Source organism: Colletes gigas, unplaced genomic scaffold, assembly GCF_013123115.1.
Source record: "Colletes gigas isolate AHSC1104 unplaced genomic scaffold, ASM1312311v1 Colletes_gigas_Sc00009, whole genome shotgun sequence".
In the NCBI taxonomy this organism is placed as follows: Eukaryota; Metazoa; Arthropoda; class Insecta; order Hymenoptera; family Colletidae; genus Colletes; species Colletes gigas.
The window spans coordinates 9926107-9944235 of record NW_025106638.1 but is presented as its reverse complement, the minus strand read 5'-3'; the positions used below and the strand labels follow the sequence as shown (position 1 = coordinate 9944235).

Sequence of the window (18129 nt, the reverse complement as noted above, 5' to 3'; positions counted from 1 at the left end):
AGCCTCGAAGTCCATTTTTTTAATCAGGAGTGAAGGGAGATAAAGGTTTCATTTTAAAGACTGATGCCTTTTCCTAAACAAAAATCAGCTGCTACTAGCTGCTACTGCGAAAATGACAGCAATATCTGACTCGTAATGATATCATATAGTCGTTGAATTTGTTATAATAAACGCTATGATATTATCAACAAAAAAATATATGGTTCCATTTAAAGAAATTACCTTAACACATTACCGACCGATAGCCTATTAATCGACTCTGTTTTACCGACCAACGCTTACCGGCTGAGAGCCTATCAATCAACTGTTTTACCGGCCAACGCTTACCGACCGATAGCGTATTAATCAACTTCTTTACCGACCGATAGCCGATTAATCAACCGCTACCGGTCGGTAAAGTGTTAACAAATTACTATTCCTGATTTTTGTCTAATTTTTGCCTCTAGAATCTCCCATTAAATATTCCCGAGGTAACCGAACACCCTCTATATTGCATACTCATTGAAATTAGGTATGCATTATGAATTTTACAATAAAATAATAACTTAGGAGAGGAATATGTTCGTTCGTAGTGTTCGAAAGGTAGAAGGCGTCTTCAAATTGCGTAGCAAATGTAAATCCATAAATACATATGATATTGCAGCTACTCGAGGGCATTTTATTGCACATAGATGTTAACGAAGCATTATTAAATTAATAAACATCCAATAAGAAAGCATAATGGAGTATAATACTTGTTCGAATCATGTCTGTAATGTTAATGAAGAGTGTGCATGAAACTAATGTAATTATCCTGGAATTTAATTTAGCACGTTAGTTGCAGTCAGTGAGACGCACTTAATTATTCGTTCATTAAAAGATTCTGATAATGCAACTTTAGACTCGAATGGGTCCACATGAAATAATGAAGAGCGTTGCTGAACGTGAACATGTTATAAATTACTAATTTCATTATTACTTTACTCTTCTACTGTAATCGTGATAAGATGCAGTACTGGGCGCAATGTTATTCGGATAATTATCACAGATTTGTTTATAATTGTTCGAATAAAGTTTAATAAGAGTATTTGTTACTTTATCGTCTAGCCAATAATATTTGTTCTTCGTTTTACTTACGTCATTTGGTCGCCTAAAGCTGTCCATGCTTCGCTCCGAACATATACTGCTGGTTTCACTGTCGTCGCTGTGATCACCTTTCACTCTTGGCGTTCTCGTGTAACTATCGATATTATCAAATGTGAGCGCATCGGCTAATGCAGATTCCGCCTCGCGAGATTGTTGCAGCATCTTTTGTGCCATGACCGGTCTGGACTGAGGTCTGTCCGTAGGAGACATATGCAAATTTCTTCCGCTACAAATTATAAAATACATCTTCATAGCCAGACCCCAAGTCGTGTCGCAGTGAACAAATGAATGCAATACCGTATTTTGCTAGCAAAACTCCTGTCCATTCCGAATCTTTGCGGACTGGGTTCACGACTGTTGCCAGTGCTTCTGATTCCGTGTCCAGATAATCGTCTTGGTCTCGCAATTAACGATTCACCTTCGCGATTATACGTCGCGTAACTTAACCTAGACGACGGTGATCCCGACCGACTGCTGGCTGTTACAATAAATTAACTAAAATTAAGACTCATCTAACCTCATATTTTCTTTAACACGACACTAAACACGTTTTTCTTGTGTAAAACAATGTTGTTTTAATGACAATGGGGAACTGACGCGTAGATCCCCTCGCGTGACAGTGCTGCCAACAGTTAAGCCCACTTCACGCTGCGTTCACTCACCAGGCATACCGCTGATAAAAATAACCCTAGATTTCTTTCTACTTACGCTGGGATTGCGATACTCCAGCCATTCTCGTTCGTGTTCTTGGGATTCTCTCTGGACTAGCAACCGTTGTAGCATCTGGGGATTTACTGGGACGTGCTGAACGAAAAAACAATATATATCATGTATAGAATGAACTCGTTGTACATATTTTAGTTCGAACAGATCTACAGGCTGAATACGATACATTTTCCTGCAAGTTTTCAAGACAATTTGACTTTTTTAACGGAGTGACCAGATTATTTATCCTAAAATTACTAATTTCCAAGTTCTTCGACTACCAAAATAGTGAAATTATAACACTTGAATTGCTTTGTCGCATTATCTCAAATGATAGAAAACAGCGGCCTAATGTTACTATAGAAATAGTGTATCGCAGAACATGTTATTATGTTATTAATGTTAAGGTCAATCAAGCAGTAATCGTAATATTTTTGTAGCTGATACTAATATTTCAGAAATATTAGTTTTTTAATAGAGTATATCGTAATGCTTTCATTCTCAGAATCCGTTACTAGTAAATGCTTCGAAGCCTAAATATTTTTGAAAATATTAACAAACTTGCCTTTTGTAGTTCACGCTATATATCCTTATGTATGATTATTAAACTATGGATATTTAAACAAATATATAGAATAATCTTAATAATTGTCACTTACGAGGAGAAGCTTTTTGTCTGTTGATATTTGCATACATCATCCTTGCTTTCGCCCTTTGCGCGGCTTGTAAATCTATAGCACTGGTAGACCTAACACCTGGTGTTGCACGATCTGAAGGCAAATTTAAATATATACGTCAAACTATTGGATAGGTTTGTTCTGCGTATTTGGATGCATTAGTGCAATATTCTAACGAGGGATGGTCCCCAACTCGAAAATGCAACAAATTTTGAAACTTTGGGAGCACGTAAGGCACATCTATACATACATATCTATTATGTATCACGTAATTTTTTGTTGTTGCCCAAAGTCCACTGTGAGGGGCAAAAATTCATTCTCAAATATTTAAATATTTTTTATTTTCTTGATGTAACTTGTAAACTATACAAAATAGAAAAAAAGTTTTCAAACAAAAGTTACTTCTTAACGCTTTACCGACCGGCAGCGGTTGATTAATCGGCTATCGGTCGGTAAGCGTTGGTCGGTAAAACAGTTGATTAATACGCTATCGGTCGGTAATGTGTTAAAACTGAAACTGTCATTTTATAAGTGATTTGTCACTTTGTTTAAAAAATTAAATAAATGTTATAAACAAAAATCGATATCTTAATCACTGGTTGAAATAGGTAAAAACAATATAAATAATACTTTTTTTTAGAACAAATTAAGTGTTTACTAACTCAGACCTAACCCAGACCTAACATAGATTTAATCCGGACCTAATACAGACCTAACCCAGACCAATTCATCGCTGATAACGGGGGTTAGGTCTGGATTAGGTCTAGATTAGGTCTGGGTTAGGTCTGGATTAGGTCTGGATTAGGTCTGGGTTAGGTCTGGGTTAGGTCTGGATTAGGTCTGGGTTAGGTCTGGGTTAGGTCTGGATTAGGTCTGGGTTAGGTCTGGATTAGGTCTAGATTAGGTCTGGGTTAGGTCTGGATTAGGTCTGGATTAGGTCTGGGTTAGGTCTGGGTTAGGTCTGGATTAGGTCTGGGTTAGGTCTGGGTTAGGTCTGGATTAGGTCTAGATTAGGTCTGGGTTAGGTCTGGATTAGGTCTGGATTAGGTCTGGGTTAGGTCTGGATTAGGTCTGGGTTAGGTCTGGGTTAGGTCTGGGTTAGGTCTGGGTTAGGTCTGGATTAGATCTAGATTAGGTCTGGGTTAGGTCTGGGTTAGGTCTGGATTAAGTCTGGGTTAGGTCTGGGTTAGGTCTGGATTAAGTCTGGGTTAGGTCTGGGTTAGGTCTGGATTAAGTCTGGGTTAGGTCTGGGTTAGGTCTGGATTAAGTCTGGGTTAGGTCTGGGTTAGGTCTGAATTAAGTCTGGGTTAGGTCTGGGTTAGGTCTGAATTAAGTCTGGGTTAGGTCTGGGTTAGGTCTGGGTTAGGTCTGAATTAAGTCTGGGTTAGGACTGGATTAGGTCTGGGTTAGGTCTGGGTTAGGTCTGGGTTAGGTCTGGGTTAGGTCTGGGTTAGGTCTGGGTTAGGTCTGGGTTAGGTCTGGGTTAGGTCTGAATTAAGTCTGGGTTAGGTCTGAATTAAGTCTGGGTTAGGTCTGGGTTAGATCTGAATTAAGTCTGGGTTAGGTCTGGAATAAGTCTGAATTAAGTCCTAACCTAGACTTTAAGTCCAGACCTAACCCAGACTTAATTCAGACCTAACCCAGACCTAACCCAGACCTAATCCAGACCTAACCCAGACTTAATTCAGACCTAACCCAGACCTAACCCAGACTTAATTCAGACCTAACCCAGACCTAACCCAGACCTAACCCAGACTTAATTCAGACTTATTCCAGACCTAACCCAGACTTAATTCATACCTAACCCAGACCTAACCCAGACCTAACCCAGACCTAACCCAGACTTAATTCAGACCTAACCCAGACCTAACCCAGACTTATTCCAGACCTAACCCAGACCTAACCCAGACTTAATTCAGACTTATTCCAGACCTAACCCAGACCTAACCCAGACTTAATCCAGACCTAACCCAGACCTAACCCAGACTTAATCCAGACCTAACCCAGACCTAACCCAGACCTAATCCAGACCTAATCCAGACCTAACCCAGACCAATTCATCGCTGATAACGGGGGTTAGGTCTGGGTTAGGTCTGGATTTATAGATAATCTTATTCCCCCAGGGAATAGATTTATTTTGTTTTAAATAGATTTAACCCAGACCTAACCCAACCTAAACAGCTATGAAAACCCGTGTTTTATTCAAACATGCCACAGCAAACAATATATTCTAAACTATCGATCATTTCTAGTTGTTTTCGCCAAATGTGTTATACAATGCATGTATGACGTACAATATCTCATTGCAAAAACATGTTTTGCACTCATAAAAAATTATTATGTGTTAAACAAAAGAGATTTTATTTCATATTTAAATGTTAATATTAAATGGGACGATATATGAAAAAAAAAACATAAAATTAATAAGAATATCGATTTTTGTTCGTAACATTTAATAGATTATTTAACAAAATTGACAAATCATATATCAAACGATAGATCCAGTTTTAAGAAATAACTTTCGTCTGAAAACTTTTTTATCTTGTACAGTTCCCAAGTTACAACGAGGAAATCAAAAATAGCCAAATATTTGAGAAAAATCTTTCACCAATATACTTTTTACCAATATATCAAACACTAATTAAAAATAAAAGTCTCACCGATAGAGAATGATATTGAGAATATGTGTACCAAATTTCATTAAATTTGGTTCAACAATTTTTGAATCATGTATATCAACATACCGTACATGGTTTGGGATAACACCATTTGCTCCGTTGTAAATAAACACTTGGAAAAAATTGTTCTCACAAGTTCAAGAAATGCTTAGTAGATGGTGAACAAATCATTTCAATTGAACGCACACATTTTTTTCAACAAATTAACACATTACCGGCCGATAGCCTATTAATCGACTGTTTTACCGACCAACGCTTACCGACCGATAGCCGATTTATCAACCGTTCACCGACAATCACAGAGTGTGTTTCTTGAATTTATTGTTGCTGGAAATTTAATGAAATCTAATTATAGGACAATCGATAGAATGTGTTTTGTAAATTTTTTGTTGCTGGTAATTCAGTCAAATCTAATTTTTGAACAAGCAACAGAATGTATTTTCTGAATTTTTTGTTGCTGGAAACGTGCTACAGTTCTGCTGAAACTATTGCTTCATTCAGATTAACACATTACCGACCGATAGCCTATTAATCGACTTTTTTACCGGCCAACACTTACCGACCGACAGCGTATTAATCAACTGTTTTACCGACCAACGCTTACCGACCGGTAGAGGTTGATTAGTCGGCTATCGGTCGGTAATGTGAATTTGGACAACAAAGAATTGCGTGATACATATCTATATATGTCAGAACATACTCCTAAAGCTTTCAGAAGTCATTTAATATCCGAGTTAGGGATTGTCCCTTGTAAGTCGCAGTGGATCTTTTCAAGCATCGACCAAGAACGTAACAATTACAATGATAATCAGTGGATCTTTGTAGAACTGGAATACCAGACTGGCGATAAGACCGTGGCAAGGACGGAGTACGTCTGAGCGGGCCATGTGGTTGACCCGAAGTCTGATGCAAATTTTCCGTACTACCTTCATACGTTTAATGTAAAGTCGCACAAAGCAGCATGAAAAAAAGTGAGAAAAAGTTTACACCGCGTTGCTTCGTTACCGATATAGCATCCACATTCACATCTAGTCCGATCACTATCCATTAAAAGTACTTCCTTTGCAACTGAATAAAACTTGAACTGAGATTTACCTGTAGCGCTCATTACTGGTCTGGATGTTCTCGGACTGATGCTCGCCGATCTCGTCACTACGTTTAAACTGTTAATACTACCACTATTGCTAAATGACATCAACGAACGTTTGTATGCGGTATCAAGACTGTTGAGTAACGTTTCTGCTTGCTCGGTGAAATGATCTTTGAATGCCCAATATGATCTGTAAATATTCAAAATCAGTATTTCTATTTATCAGTATTTTATAAGAGTCATTTAATCGCTAAGTATATTTACTTCCTAGCGAAGGCTCTTGCTTCCGAGTCCGAATCCGCAATGCCCTTTTTAATCGTGTCTTGCAATATCTGGACATGTTTCTGCAATATTTGGGTAGGCCACGTTTGTAAAATTAGATTTAGATATTCGCACGAAGCGCGTCGTATGTCTTTGCTCTTGTTATTTAAACACGATGCGATAATTGGCACGTAACGGCTGCAATGTGTATTTTGAAGAATAAACCTCACAGCCACAGCGCCGGCAGTCGCTACAACCTGAATGCACAAAATTATTAGTGTACGTTTCTACGTATCGTCGCACCGTCCATTTCGTTGTCGCTAAGAACGATGTATCATGAATTTCACCTTGGCACTATTTTGTATGAGGTTCATTAGTGTGAGTAAGACCGCCTCTCCAAAACTGGCGAATTTATTTTTCAAATGTTGGCTAAGAAATGCCAGAGTGATGCACGCCTCTCTAACAACTTGTGATCTGAGATCGCTGCAAGCCACCTCAAAAGGTCTTTGCACATTCTTCAAACATTCTAGAAAATTCTCGTAATTTATACCGCCTGCGATTATAATAGACCTTAACTTTTTCATCTGTAAATGAAATTAGTTCGTTAGGTAATGCCCAACGATTGAAATAATTATGTATTTTGTGAACGGCTTAATTCATCCAACGCATACACTTTCTGTCCTTTGTTTCCAATCCTTTTTATCATCGCCAACGCTGTCTTTTATAGCTCTCATCTGTTCCTCCAGGTCTTTTGCTGAAAACAAAGTCACCGATGGCACATCTTCAAACGCTGTGAGAAACGTCTCTTCGTCCACTGCACCGGCCTGGCCTAAATACATTAACCGTAACTTTATACACCTACAACGTATCGACAGAAATGCTACTTAAAACAATGACGATCTGCAATGCAGAAAAATTTTTGCTCTAAATATTGTATTATATTATGTGCTTTGCTGTTCGATTCATGACTCGTTAAGTAAAACAAAAATTGAGAATGTATACGACACCTTATCGTCCTAAATATTTAATGTTTCGTTATAGAATGAAAGTAACACAAAAAGCAGTGCGACCGAACAAATAATACAGATGTAGAAGCATCTTATTAAATTTCATACTCCTATTAAATAAAGCACAAACGAATAAAGATGAAGCAATGATACGCAAAATATACATGGTATTAGTTCGACCGAATTTTAATAATTTCTTATTTCTTGTATTTATACCATGACGGATGTTCACAGAAAAAGAAGAAAAACTAACGCAAAGAAAATTAATAAGTTTCTAACAAAATATATGTATAACTTGTTTTACAAACCATCATGATATTATACAAAACTAATAAAAGCCAATGGAATTTTAGATACCTGGTATCGATTTTACTGACACGTTTCTTTTGACGGTTGGTGTCCTTGGAACCGTGTGTGATGTATTACCAGGTCGAGCTGTCATGCAAGCGAATAATTAGCATATCTCTCACTCAAAATAGTTTTATCGGTGATCAATGGAGAGATACTATTAATATTATTTAATACACAGAGCCACAGTAAGGAGAAAGCATAAAAGTTGTAAGTTAGCACGCTTCACATTTGTGTACCGGTTATATGTGCTTACGTTAAGTTAATAGTAAGAATTGCAACATTCGTGTGAACGAAGTGAAATAAGTAGAGCATTTGTGTTTCGTAAAAATAGTTTTAGCGTATTCAATGTAGCACACAAAGCACTTTAGTTCGCATACAACAAAATAAATATGAATCTATGAACTAAAGGTTAATGAAAGAAGTATATTGCTCAGAGATTATAAACAAACCTGAATGAAAATCTTGAGAAGTATTCGACTAGTACCTATCTTATTCCTGATCTAAGCGAGTACAATTTAAGAAATATTCTAATATACTATGCTAATAAATATAACGAGAATTTCATTGTAACTCGTAAAGATTAGAGAACTAAAAGAACAATATGAAATAATATAATAATTACATTTTTATATATTTTTTGATCGTCGGAATGATATTAGTAGTTTTATACAAAATGTACATATACCTAAAACGGAAGATGTGGTTCTACTAGCAGGTCCAAACTGTCCTCTTTTCGGTGGAATGGCTAACCTTTTCGCAGGAGCAGACTTAATCTAAAACATTCAAATTAATTGCGTTTCAATTCGTTGAACTAGTCGCAATGTTGGTTTATTAACGTCTAATGCTTACTGCTCTGTCCGGCTCATCCGTGCTCTTTCCAACTGAAATTAAAGACATTAATATAAATGTAAGTTCAGAATATAAGAAAGAATTTCAGTCTTTAAAACTATTTTCACCTAAAAGGTAATTAACTCGTAGAGTACATTTTCGCAGTAATTTAATTATTTTTTTAACTGTGTACCTAAGTTTGGATATTGCCACGGTGGTTTATGAATGTCACAATGGCATCCTCTCGCTCTAGCACCTGGGTGCTTCATAATATTATCCCATTGAAGAATCCAATTACTACTCGAGTCCCATATTTTGTTATCGATACTAGGATATTTTTTTAATCCTCTGCGCAAGCAGCGATGGCTACTCGACAGCAGTGTACCGGTATCATTCATTTTATAAAGGAAAGATTTAACGCCGCACAGCGAATAACAGTTTCTGAATAATCTTTTACGTTGCGTACGACATGATTTAAAGAAACACTGTGCGAGAAGTCCTCATTGTAGCATTGCAAGTTAACGCAATCATCTTCTTGCATCCTTAAAAATGAATCGCTAATTAAAGATGACACACACCGATAAACGAATTCGAACGAACAAAATATTTTCTACGAAGAAAAGGAAGACGATGCGCAAGACTCGCAAGAAAAACTAATACACACACGATATCAATTTTGTCAAAATTGATTTGTTTTGAAAACGAAGGCTTACACGACAGTTTCAATTTATTTTTTCAACGAAAATTAATACTTCTTGCACCGCATATTTCAAATGTTCCGTATAGAACAAATTCTGGTAATCGACAAAAGCATGCGTCGATGAAAATGATTTATTAGTCATAAAGTTTTAAACAGTATTAAAAGAACCTTCTAGTACAATAGTTTGTACTGGAATTTGAATGCTATATGCATTTTTTTTTCTTAGTTGGTGTAAAGTTTAATCAACTTAAAATGTGACACGAATTAACATGAAAACCGACCTGAAGGACGTCAACAGCTTCAGAATTATACGCTATCCGAGATATTCAAGACGTTTTCCATTTACTGTATTAATTATCATGCATTACGTAAAATCAGAAATGCAAATGCAATGATAATTGATAGAACGTATAAAACATTGAATGATTGTTACTGATCAAACGCTAAAGAACGTAAAGTACGGGTTGAATGTGCTGAGGTGAGAAGGTGAGAAGGTAGATTTGCATTTGTGATATCATTCGTAATAACCACGGCAATGAGACACGAGAGAGTTATTTTCACACGTTATACGAGAATTTTACACGACACAATAAGACGAAAATAAAAAAATATCAATTTCTTGACTTCGTTGAAAAGTTATTAAAAAATAAAATTAAACTATTTTATATAATTCTGAAAAAATTATTTCCGGTTGCAAGGGGCGATTACAATAATTTTTGGTCGTTACGCGTAACCTCGAAATCCTACGCATTTTCGAGAACAAAATTCGAAAATGGATGAAATTTTTCGGCGAAATAGAAATTTCTCAAATCGTTCTAAAAAAATTATTTTCGGTTTCAAGGGTCGATTACAATCATTTTTGGTCGTTACGCATAACCTCGAAATCCTACGCATTTTCGAGAACAAAATTCGAAAATGGATGAAATTTTTCGGCGAAGAAATTTCTCAAATCGTTCTAAAAAAATTATTTTCGGTTGCATGGGTCGATTACAATAATTTTTGGTCGTTACGCATAACCTCGAAATCCTACGCATTTTCGAGAATAAAATTCGAAAATGGATGAAATTTTTCGGCGAAATAGAAATTTCTCAAATCGTTCTAAAAAAATTATTTTCGGTTGCAAGGGTCGATTACAATCATTTTTGGTCGTTACGCGTAACCTCGAAATCCTACGCATTTTCGAGAAAAAAATTCTTTACCGAAAATATAATCCGAGGCCTGAAATGGTTCCCCGAAATTTCATGCTAATCTTTAAAATGTCATAACTTTTGAACGGATCGGAGGATTTTAAAGTTTCAAAATGCAAACAACGCGTTTTTTGACGCAGAAAAATTACTAAACATGAAAAACTAGTTTTTAAGAAAAATCGACAGGAGGCAGATGCCTAAATTTTTTGGCGAAAAAAAAATTTCAAATCGCTTTGGAAAAATTATTTTCGGTCGCAGAAGCCAATTACAATCACTTTTGGTGGATAGATATACCCCCGAAATCCAAACCATTTTCGAGAAAAAAAATTCCTTATCGAAAATCTAATTTGAGGTTAGAAATGTTGCCCCGAAATTTCACGTGTATCTTTAAAACATCATAACTCCTGAACGGATTGGACGATTTTAATGTTTCGAAATGCAAACTGCGCGTATTTTAGTGGAGAATATGTAGAAGTTCCAAAAATATTCGAAAAGTTGTTCCTTCACCCCGCAAAATGAGAAAAACCCCATAAAAAAGGTTCCGATTTTCAAACGTTCATAACTAGTACATTAGTGAATATATTTGAATGAAACTTTTTTCTGAAGTAGAGCTCGTGGGTATCTATGAAAAAGTATTAGACAAATTTTCAATAGGGCGTTAAACAATATTATTAAAAATGAGAAACGAATTTTTAAGAAAAATCGACCAAATTTTTGACGAAAGATTTCAAATTGTTCTCGAAAAATTATTTTCGGTTGCAGGGGTCGATTGTAATCATTTTTCGTCATTACACGTACCCCCGAAATCCTACTCACTTTTGAGAAAAAAATTCTTAAAATTCATAAAAATGGTCCAATTTTCAAGTGGCCATAACTACTACAATAGTAAAGATATTTGAATGAAACTTTTTTCTGAAGTGAAGCTCATAGTTATCTATAAAAAAGTATTAGACAACTTTTCTGTAGGACGTTAAACAAAATTAATAAAAATGAGAAACGAATTTTTAAGAAAAATCGACCAAATTTTTGACGAAAGATTTCAAATTGTTCTCGAAAAATTATTTTCGGTTGCAGGGGTCGATTATAATTATTTTTCGTCATTACACGTACCCCCGAAATCCTACTCACTTTTGAGAAAAAAATTCTTAAAATTCATAAAAATGGTCCAATTTTCAATTAGCCATAACTACTACAATAGTAAAGATATTTGAATGGAACTTTTTTCTGAAGTGAAGCTCATAGTTATCTACAAAAAAGTATTAGACAACTTTTCTATAGGGCGTCAAACAAAATTAATAAAAATGAGAAACGAATTTTTAAGAAAAATCGACCAAATTTTTGACGAAAGATTTCAAATTGTTCTCGAAAAATTATTTTCGGTTGCAGGGGTCGATTGTAATCATTTTTCGTCATTACACGTACCCCCGAAATCCTACTCACTTTTGAGAAAAAAATTCTTAAAATTCATAAAAATGGTCCAATTTTCAAGTGGCCATAACTACTACAATAGTAAAGATATTTGAATGAAACTTTTTTCTGAAGTGAAGCTCATAGTTATCTATAAAAAAGTATTAGACAACTTTTCTATAGGGCGTCAAACAAAATTATTAAAAATGAGAAACGAATTTTTAAGAAAAATCGACCAAATTTTTGACGAAAGATTTCAAATTGTTTTCGAAAAATTATTTTCGGTTGCAGGTGTCGATTGTAATCATTTTTCGTCATTACACATACCCCCGAAATCCTACTCACTTTTGAGAAAAAAATTCTTAAAATTCATAAAAATGGTCCAATTTTCAATTAGCCATAACTACTACAATAGTAAAGATATTTGAATGAAACTTTTTTCTGAAGTGAAGCTCATAGTTATCAACAAAAAAGTATTAGACAACTTTTCTATAGGGCGTCAAACAAAATTATTAAAAATGAGAAACGAATTTTTAAGAAAAATCGACCAAATTTTTGACGAAAGATTTCAAATTGTTCTCGAAAAATTATTTTCGGTTGCAGGGGTCGATTGTAATCATTTTTCGTCATTACACATACCCCCGAAATCCTACTCACTTTTGAGAAAAAAATTCTTAAAATTCATAAAAATGGTCCAATTTTCAATTAGCCATAACTACTACAATAGTAAAGATATTTGAATGAAACTTTTTTCTGAAGTGAAGCTCATAGTTATCTACAAAAAAGTATTAGACAACTTTTCTGTAGGACGTTAAACAAAATTAATAAAAATAAAAAACGAACTTTTAAGAAAAATCGACCAAATTTTTGACGAAAGATTTCAAATTGTTCTCGAAAAATTATTTTCGGTTGCAGGGGTCGATTGTAATCATTTTTCGTCATTACACGTACCCCCGAAATCCTACTCACTTTTGAGAAAAAAATTCTTAAAATTCATAAAAATGGTCCAATTTTCAATTAGCCATAACTACTACAATAGTAAAGATATTTGAATGAAACTTTTTTCTGAAGTGAAGCTCATAGTTATCAACAAAAAAGTATTAGACAACTTTTCTATAGGGCGTCATACAAAATTAATAAAAATGAGAAACGAATTTTTAAGAAAAATCGACCAAATTTTTGACGAAAGATTTCAAATTGTTCTCGAAAAATTATTTTCGGTTGCAGGGGTCGATTGTAATCATTTTTCGTCATTACACGTACCCCCGAAATCCTACTCACTTTTGAGAAAAAAATTCTTAAAATTCATAAAAATGGTCCAATTTTCAAGTGGCCATAACTACTACAATAGTAAAGATATTTGAATGAAACTTTTTTCTGAAGTGAAGCTCATAGTTATCAACAAAAAAGTATTAGACAACTTTTCTATAGGGCGTCAAACAAAATTAATAAAAATCAAAAACGAATTTTTAAGAAAAATCGATGGTGCCTTTTTTCGACGAAAGTAAAAAATTTCAAATGTTTCTGGAAAAATTATATTTGGCTTTGGGTGTCAATTACAATCAGTTTTGGTCATTAGACATAACCCCGAAATCCCGCGCATTTGCAAGAAAAAAATTCCGTAAGGGCGGAACTTTAAACGTTAATAACTTTTTAACGAAGCCTCCATCAACGAATTAGTATTCTTGATTTTTGTCTTATTTTGGTCTCTAGAATCATCCATTAAAATTTTTCCCACTTTCGCTTGAAATTAGAATAGGAACTAATAATGTACAACAAGAACTTATGCTTTCCTAATTTAGTCAACGAGAGCAAATAATTTTCATACAACTAACGTTTCGAGTTCTCAATTTATAGTCCCATTAAGCAACTTTAGAAACAAACTGAAGAATTAGTTTCCTAAGAAGCAAATAACCAATATTTTAATACGCGTAATACGAAATAGTGCAAGGTTAGGATCCACAGAGAAACTTCGATATCCGTCTTTCTGTTTTACATGTTTTTTTTTTTGTAAGATATAACGAAACAACGGGATATTAAGAATAAAATACATTTTCAAGGATCATTGCGTCACAAATACCGCGTACGGCATTTACGCGTAATTCATTACCGCGTATATGCGTGTATTACAAAGCCTTCGTTTACAATGCAACATGAATCAACATCTTCGATATATTTCTCGTTAGAAAAGCCCAACTATCAAGAAAGAAAATCTTCCCGGAACATATATCGACGAAAGTGAAATTTATACGTTTACCGTGCGCGCTAGAAAGTGCATTAATAATTCAAAACAGTTATTATTTTTATCAACGTATTTTCCGAACTTTTTTCCAGACCTCGCGGCAACGTTACGCTGTAAACTTGTCATCGCGACAAAATTATGTACACTCGTTTCACGCGACTACGCTGACAATTTGATTATTTTCTTGCGTTACATTCGGTCGAACCGAATCGAACAGACGCGTTTACACGGACGCAGCCAACAGCGGAACAGAATCTCTTCGCGTTTCATTCTCGAAGCACTTTAGTCACGATGACTCCGCGCAGGGACACAACGTTCTCGTCTTATTTGCTTCATTTTATTTCCACGAATCGCGTACGTTAAAACAACGAAAAATAACGCCGATCTGTTGTTACAACGTGTACAAAATGCGTTTACCTATTCGCGGTTAGTTTCACCGACTAATTTTGTTAGCATTTCTGGAATATTAACGCGAAACAATTTGCCACGGGAATCCGTCGGGAGGATCATTCGCTCGTTCGAACGTTCGGACGTGTAACTGACACGGGGGATTATTCCAGAAACGAATTAACCGTCGAGGTGGAAACAACGCCGTAGAGATGTCGTTGGTGACGTCGTCGTATTTCGATACAGCTGTGTCCGATCAGGTAAACAAATAACGTGCCAGGAGAAACTGAAACGATCGTCCTTGCCCATTGTCCGTGAACGGGTAGCGAGGCACGGTATGTATACACTTGGAACGCGTCACTCTCCCGTGATCGTGCCCGGCCCCGTGACACAGAAAAAAAAAAAAAAAAAGATCAAGATCACTACCGACCACCGGCTGTTACGATTCTAGATATATTCGATGTATCCGGTAAAACTTATAAACGTCTAGCATCAAGAGACACGCGTCTCACACGTTCCTAAATGGTGACTCTCGTTTACTCTACAAACTCTCTCGGCAACCGCTGCTCACGCGAGAACAGAAGGAAGGGGGACCTTCCCCTATCGGTGCCCCTGATTGGGGGGCCAAACCGAGGGACCGATCACAACGAACACATATCGATCACGGACTGAAGATTACAGAATCTAAATTAATTTTATTTCCTATACTAGATACCACGTATTAGGCGACTATTAGAAAATTCTTTACAAAATTCTCGCCATAAATGAATAAACATTAATTTCTTTGATATACAGGGTGTTTGGCCAACCCTTGGGAAAAATTTTAATGGGAGATTCTAGAGGCCAAAATAAGACGAAAATCAAGAATACCAATTTGTTGACTGAGGCTTCGTTATGAAGTTATCAACGTTTAAAGTTGCGCCTGTAAATAAGCAACCTGCGCAGAGCCGCGTGCGCGTCGATAGCGGGCGCGTGCGCAGCTGTTCATAGACCGTTTTACAGGCGCAACTTTAAACGTTAATAACTTCATAACGAAGCCACCATCAACAAATTACTATTCTTGATTTTCGTCTTATTTTGGCCTCCAGAATCTCCCATTAAAATTTCTCCCAGGGGTGGCCCCTTAAGAAAAAACATTGTCTTTTATATTAATTTTGACACCTTAACATTTGATTTTTTTCCGCATTCGGTTAATTCAACTGGCTTGAATGCTTTGTATATATTTTGATACTGTTTTACTTTCACATTTTTTATCTTCAAACATTTTAAAAAAAATGTATGCATCCAAATCGGAAATTTAATGGTAAAAATGTACTTTCGAATTTTTCGTATTTGCCCTCTGTTAAGCTAAAATCCTAGAATTTTTTTATTCAATAGAAAATTAAGATCCCCTTAATTTTTGTAATAAAATTGTATTTTCTCATAAATCGATGCATCGTTGTATCCTCTTGAAAAAAGTATTAGAGGCTTTAGGTCGAAAATTGAATAGTTTAGGTGTTATTAGTTTAGTCCTGAACTCTCATATACAGAGTGTTCGGCCACACCGGATGAAATTTTAATGGGAGATTCCAGAGGCTAAAATAAGACGAAAATCAAGAATACCAATTTGTCGATTGAGACTTCGTTAAAGAGTTATTAACGTTTAAAGTTGCACCTGTGGAACGGCAATCTAAGCAACTGCGCACGCGTGGAAGGTTGCGCGGCAGGCCAGTGCGCGTGCGCAGCTGTTCATAGACCGTTTTACAGGCGCAACTTTAAACGTTAATAACTTCATAACGAAGCCACCATCAACAAATTACTATTCTTGATTTTCGTCTTATTTTGGCCTCCAGAATCTCCCATTAAAATTTCTCCCAGGGATGGCCCCTTAAGAAAAAACATTGTCTTTTATATTAATTTTGACACCTTAACATTTGATTTTTTCCGCATTCGGTTAATTCAACTGGCTTGAATGCTTTGTATATATTTTGATACTGTTTTACTTTCACATTTTTTATCTTCAAACATTTTAAAAAAAATGTATGCATCCAAATCGGAAATTTAATGGTAAAAATGTACTTTTGAATTTTTCGTATTTGTCCTCTGTTAAGCTAAAATCCTAGAATTTTTTTATTCAATAGAAAATTAAGATCCCCTTAATTTTTGTAATAAAATTGTATTTTCTTCATAAATCGATGCATCGTTGTATACTCTTGAAAAAAGTATTAGAGGCTTTAGGTCGAAAATTGAATAGTTTAGGTGTTATTAGTTTAGTCCTGAACTCTCATATACAGAGTGTTCGGCCACACCGGATGAAATTTTAATGGGAGATTCCAGAGGCTAAAATAAGACGAAAATCAAGAATACCAATTTGTCGATTGAGACTTCGTTAAAGAGATATTAACGTTTAAAGTTGCGCCTGTGGAACGGCAATCTGTAAGCAACTGCGCACGCGTGGAAGGTTGCGCGGCAGGCCAGTGCGCGTGCGCAGCTGCTCATAGACCGTTTTACAGGCGGAACTCAAAACGTTAATAACTTCATAACGAAGCCACCATCAACAAATTACTATTCTTGATTTTCGTCTTATTTTGGCCTCCAGAATCTCCCATTAAAATTTCTCCCAGGGGTGGCCCCTTAAGAAAAAACATTGTCTTTTATATTAATTTTAACACCTTAACATTTGATTTTTTTCCGCATTCGGTTAATTCAACTGGCTTGAATGCTTTGTATATATTTTGATACTGTTTTACTTTCACATTTTTTATCTTCAAACATTTTAAAAAAAATGTATGCATCCAAATCGGAAATTTAATGGTAAAAATGTACTTTTGAATTTTTCGTATTTGCCCTCTGTTAAGCTAAAATCCTAGAATTTTTTTATTCAATAGAAAATTAAGATCCCCTTAATTTTTGTAATAAAATTGTATTTTCTTCATAAATCGATGCATCGTTGTATACTCTTGAAAAAAGTATTAGAGGCTTTAGGTCGAAAATTGAATAGTTTAGGTGTTATTAGTTTAGTCCTGAACTCTCATATACAGAGTGTTCGGCCACACCGGATGAAATTTTAATGGGAGATTCCAGAGGCTAAAATAAGACGAAAATCAAGAATACCAATTTGTCGATTGAGACTTCGTTAAAGAGATATTAACGTTTAAAGTTGCGCCTGTGGAACGGCAATCTGTAAGCAACTGCGCACGCGTGGAAGGTTGCGCGGCAGGCCAGTGCGCGTGCGCAGCTGTTCATAGACCGTTTTACAGGCGGAACTCAAAACGTTAATAACTTTTTAACGAAGCATCAGACAACAAATTTGTATTCTTGATTTTCGTCTTATTTTGGCCTCTAGAATTTCCTGCTAGAAAATCTCCCCTCTCCTTTCCTTTTTAACCCGCCTACGATCTTTCTCGATTTCCTGCTACCAGCGAAACAGCGCCACGATGATAATAATATTTTCATTAACAGCAAGCAGTTGAGCCTCGAGTGACATGTTACATTTATCCTTTGA

The 18129-nt window shown here is 35.7% G+C and overlaps 1 protein-coding gene across 4 annotated transcripts in view; it reads right to left on the bottom strand.

Moving 5' to 3' along the window:
• The window catches only part of LOC122397487 (CLIP-associating protein 1-A-like), a 91025-nt gene that overhangs the window by 7797 nt on the left and 65099 nt on the right, over positions 1-18129 (bottom strand). For 2 of the 4 annotated variants that reach the window (XM_043396657.1, XM_043396658.1), the window contains exons 6-15: positions 8744-8775; positions 8580-8667; positions 7208-7365; positions 6884-7120; positions 6540-6793; positions 6281-6465; positions 2490-2600; positions 1834-1929; positions 1423-1603; positions 1117-1351 (exon numbers count right to left, since the gene is read on the bottom strand). In XM_043396657.1, the coding sequence (XP_043252592.1) occupies positions 1117-1351; positions 1423-1603; positions 1834-1929; positions 2490-2600; positions 6281-6465; positions 6540-6793; positions 6884-7120; positions 7208-7365; positions 8580-8667; positions 8744-8775 (1577 nt within the window). Of the gene's footprint in view, positions 1-1116; positions 1352-1422; positions 1604-1833; positions 1930-2489; positions 2601-5985; positions 6112-6280; positions 6466-6539; positions 6794-6883; positions 7121-7207; positions 7366-7900; positions 7979-8579; positions 8668-8743; positions 8776-8915; positions 9270-18129 lie in introns of those variants that run through there. The other 2 variants (XM_043396656.1, XM_043396659.1) reach the window with 2 other exon arrangements.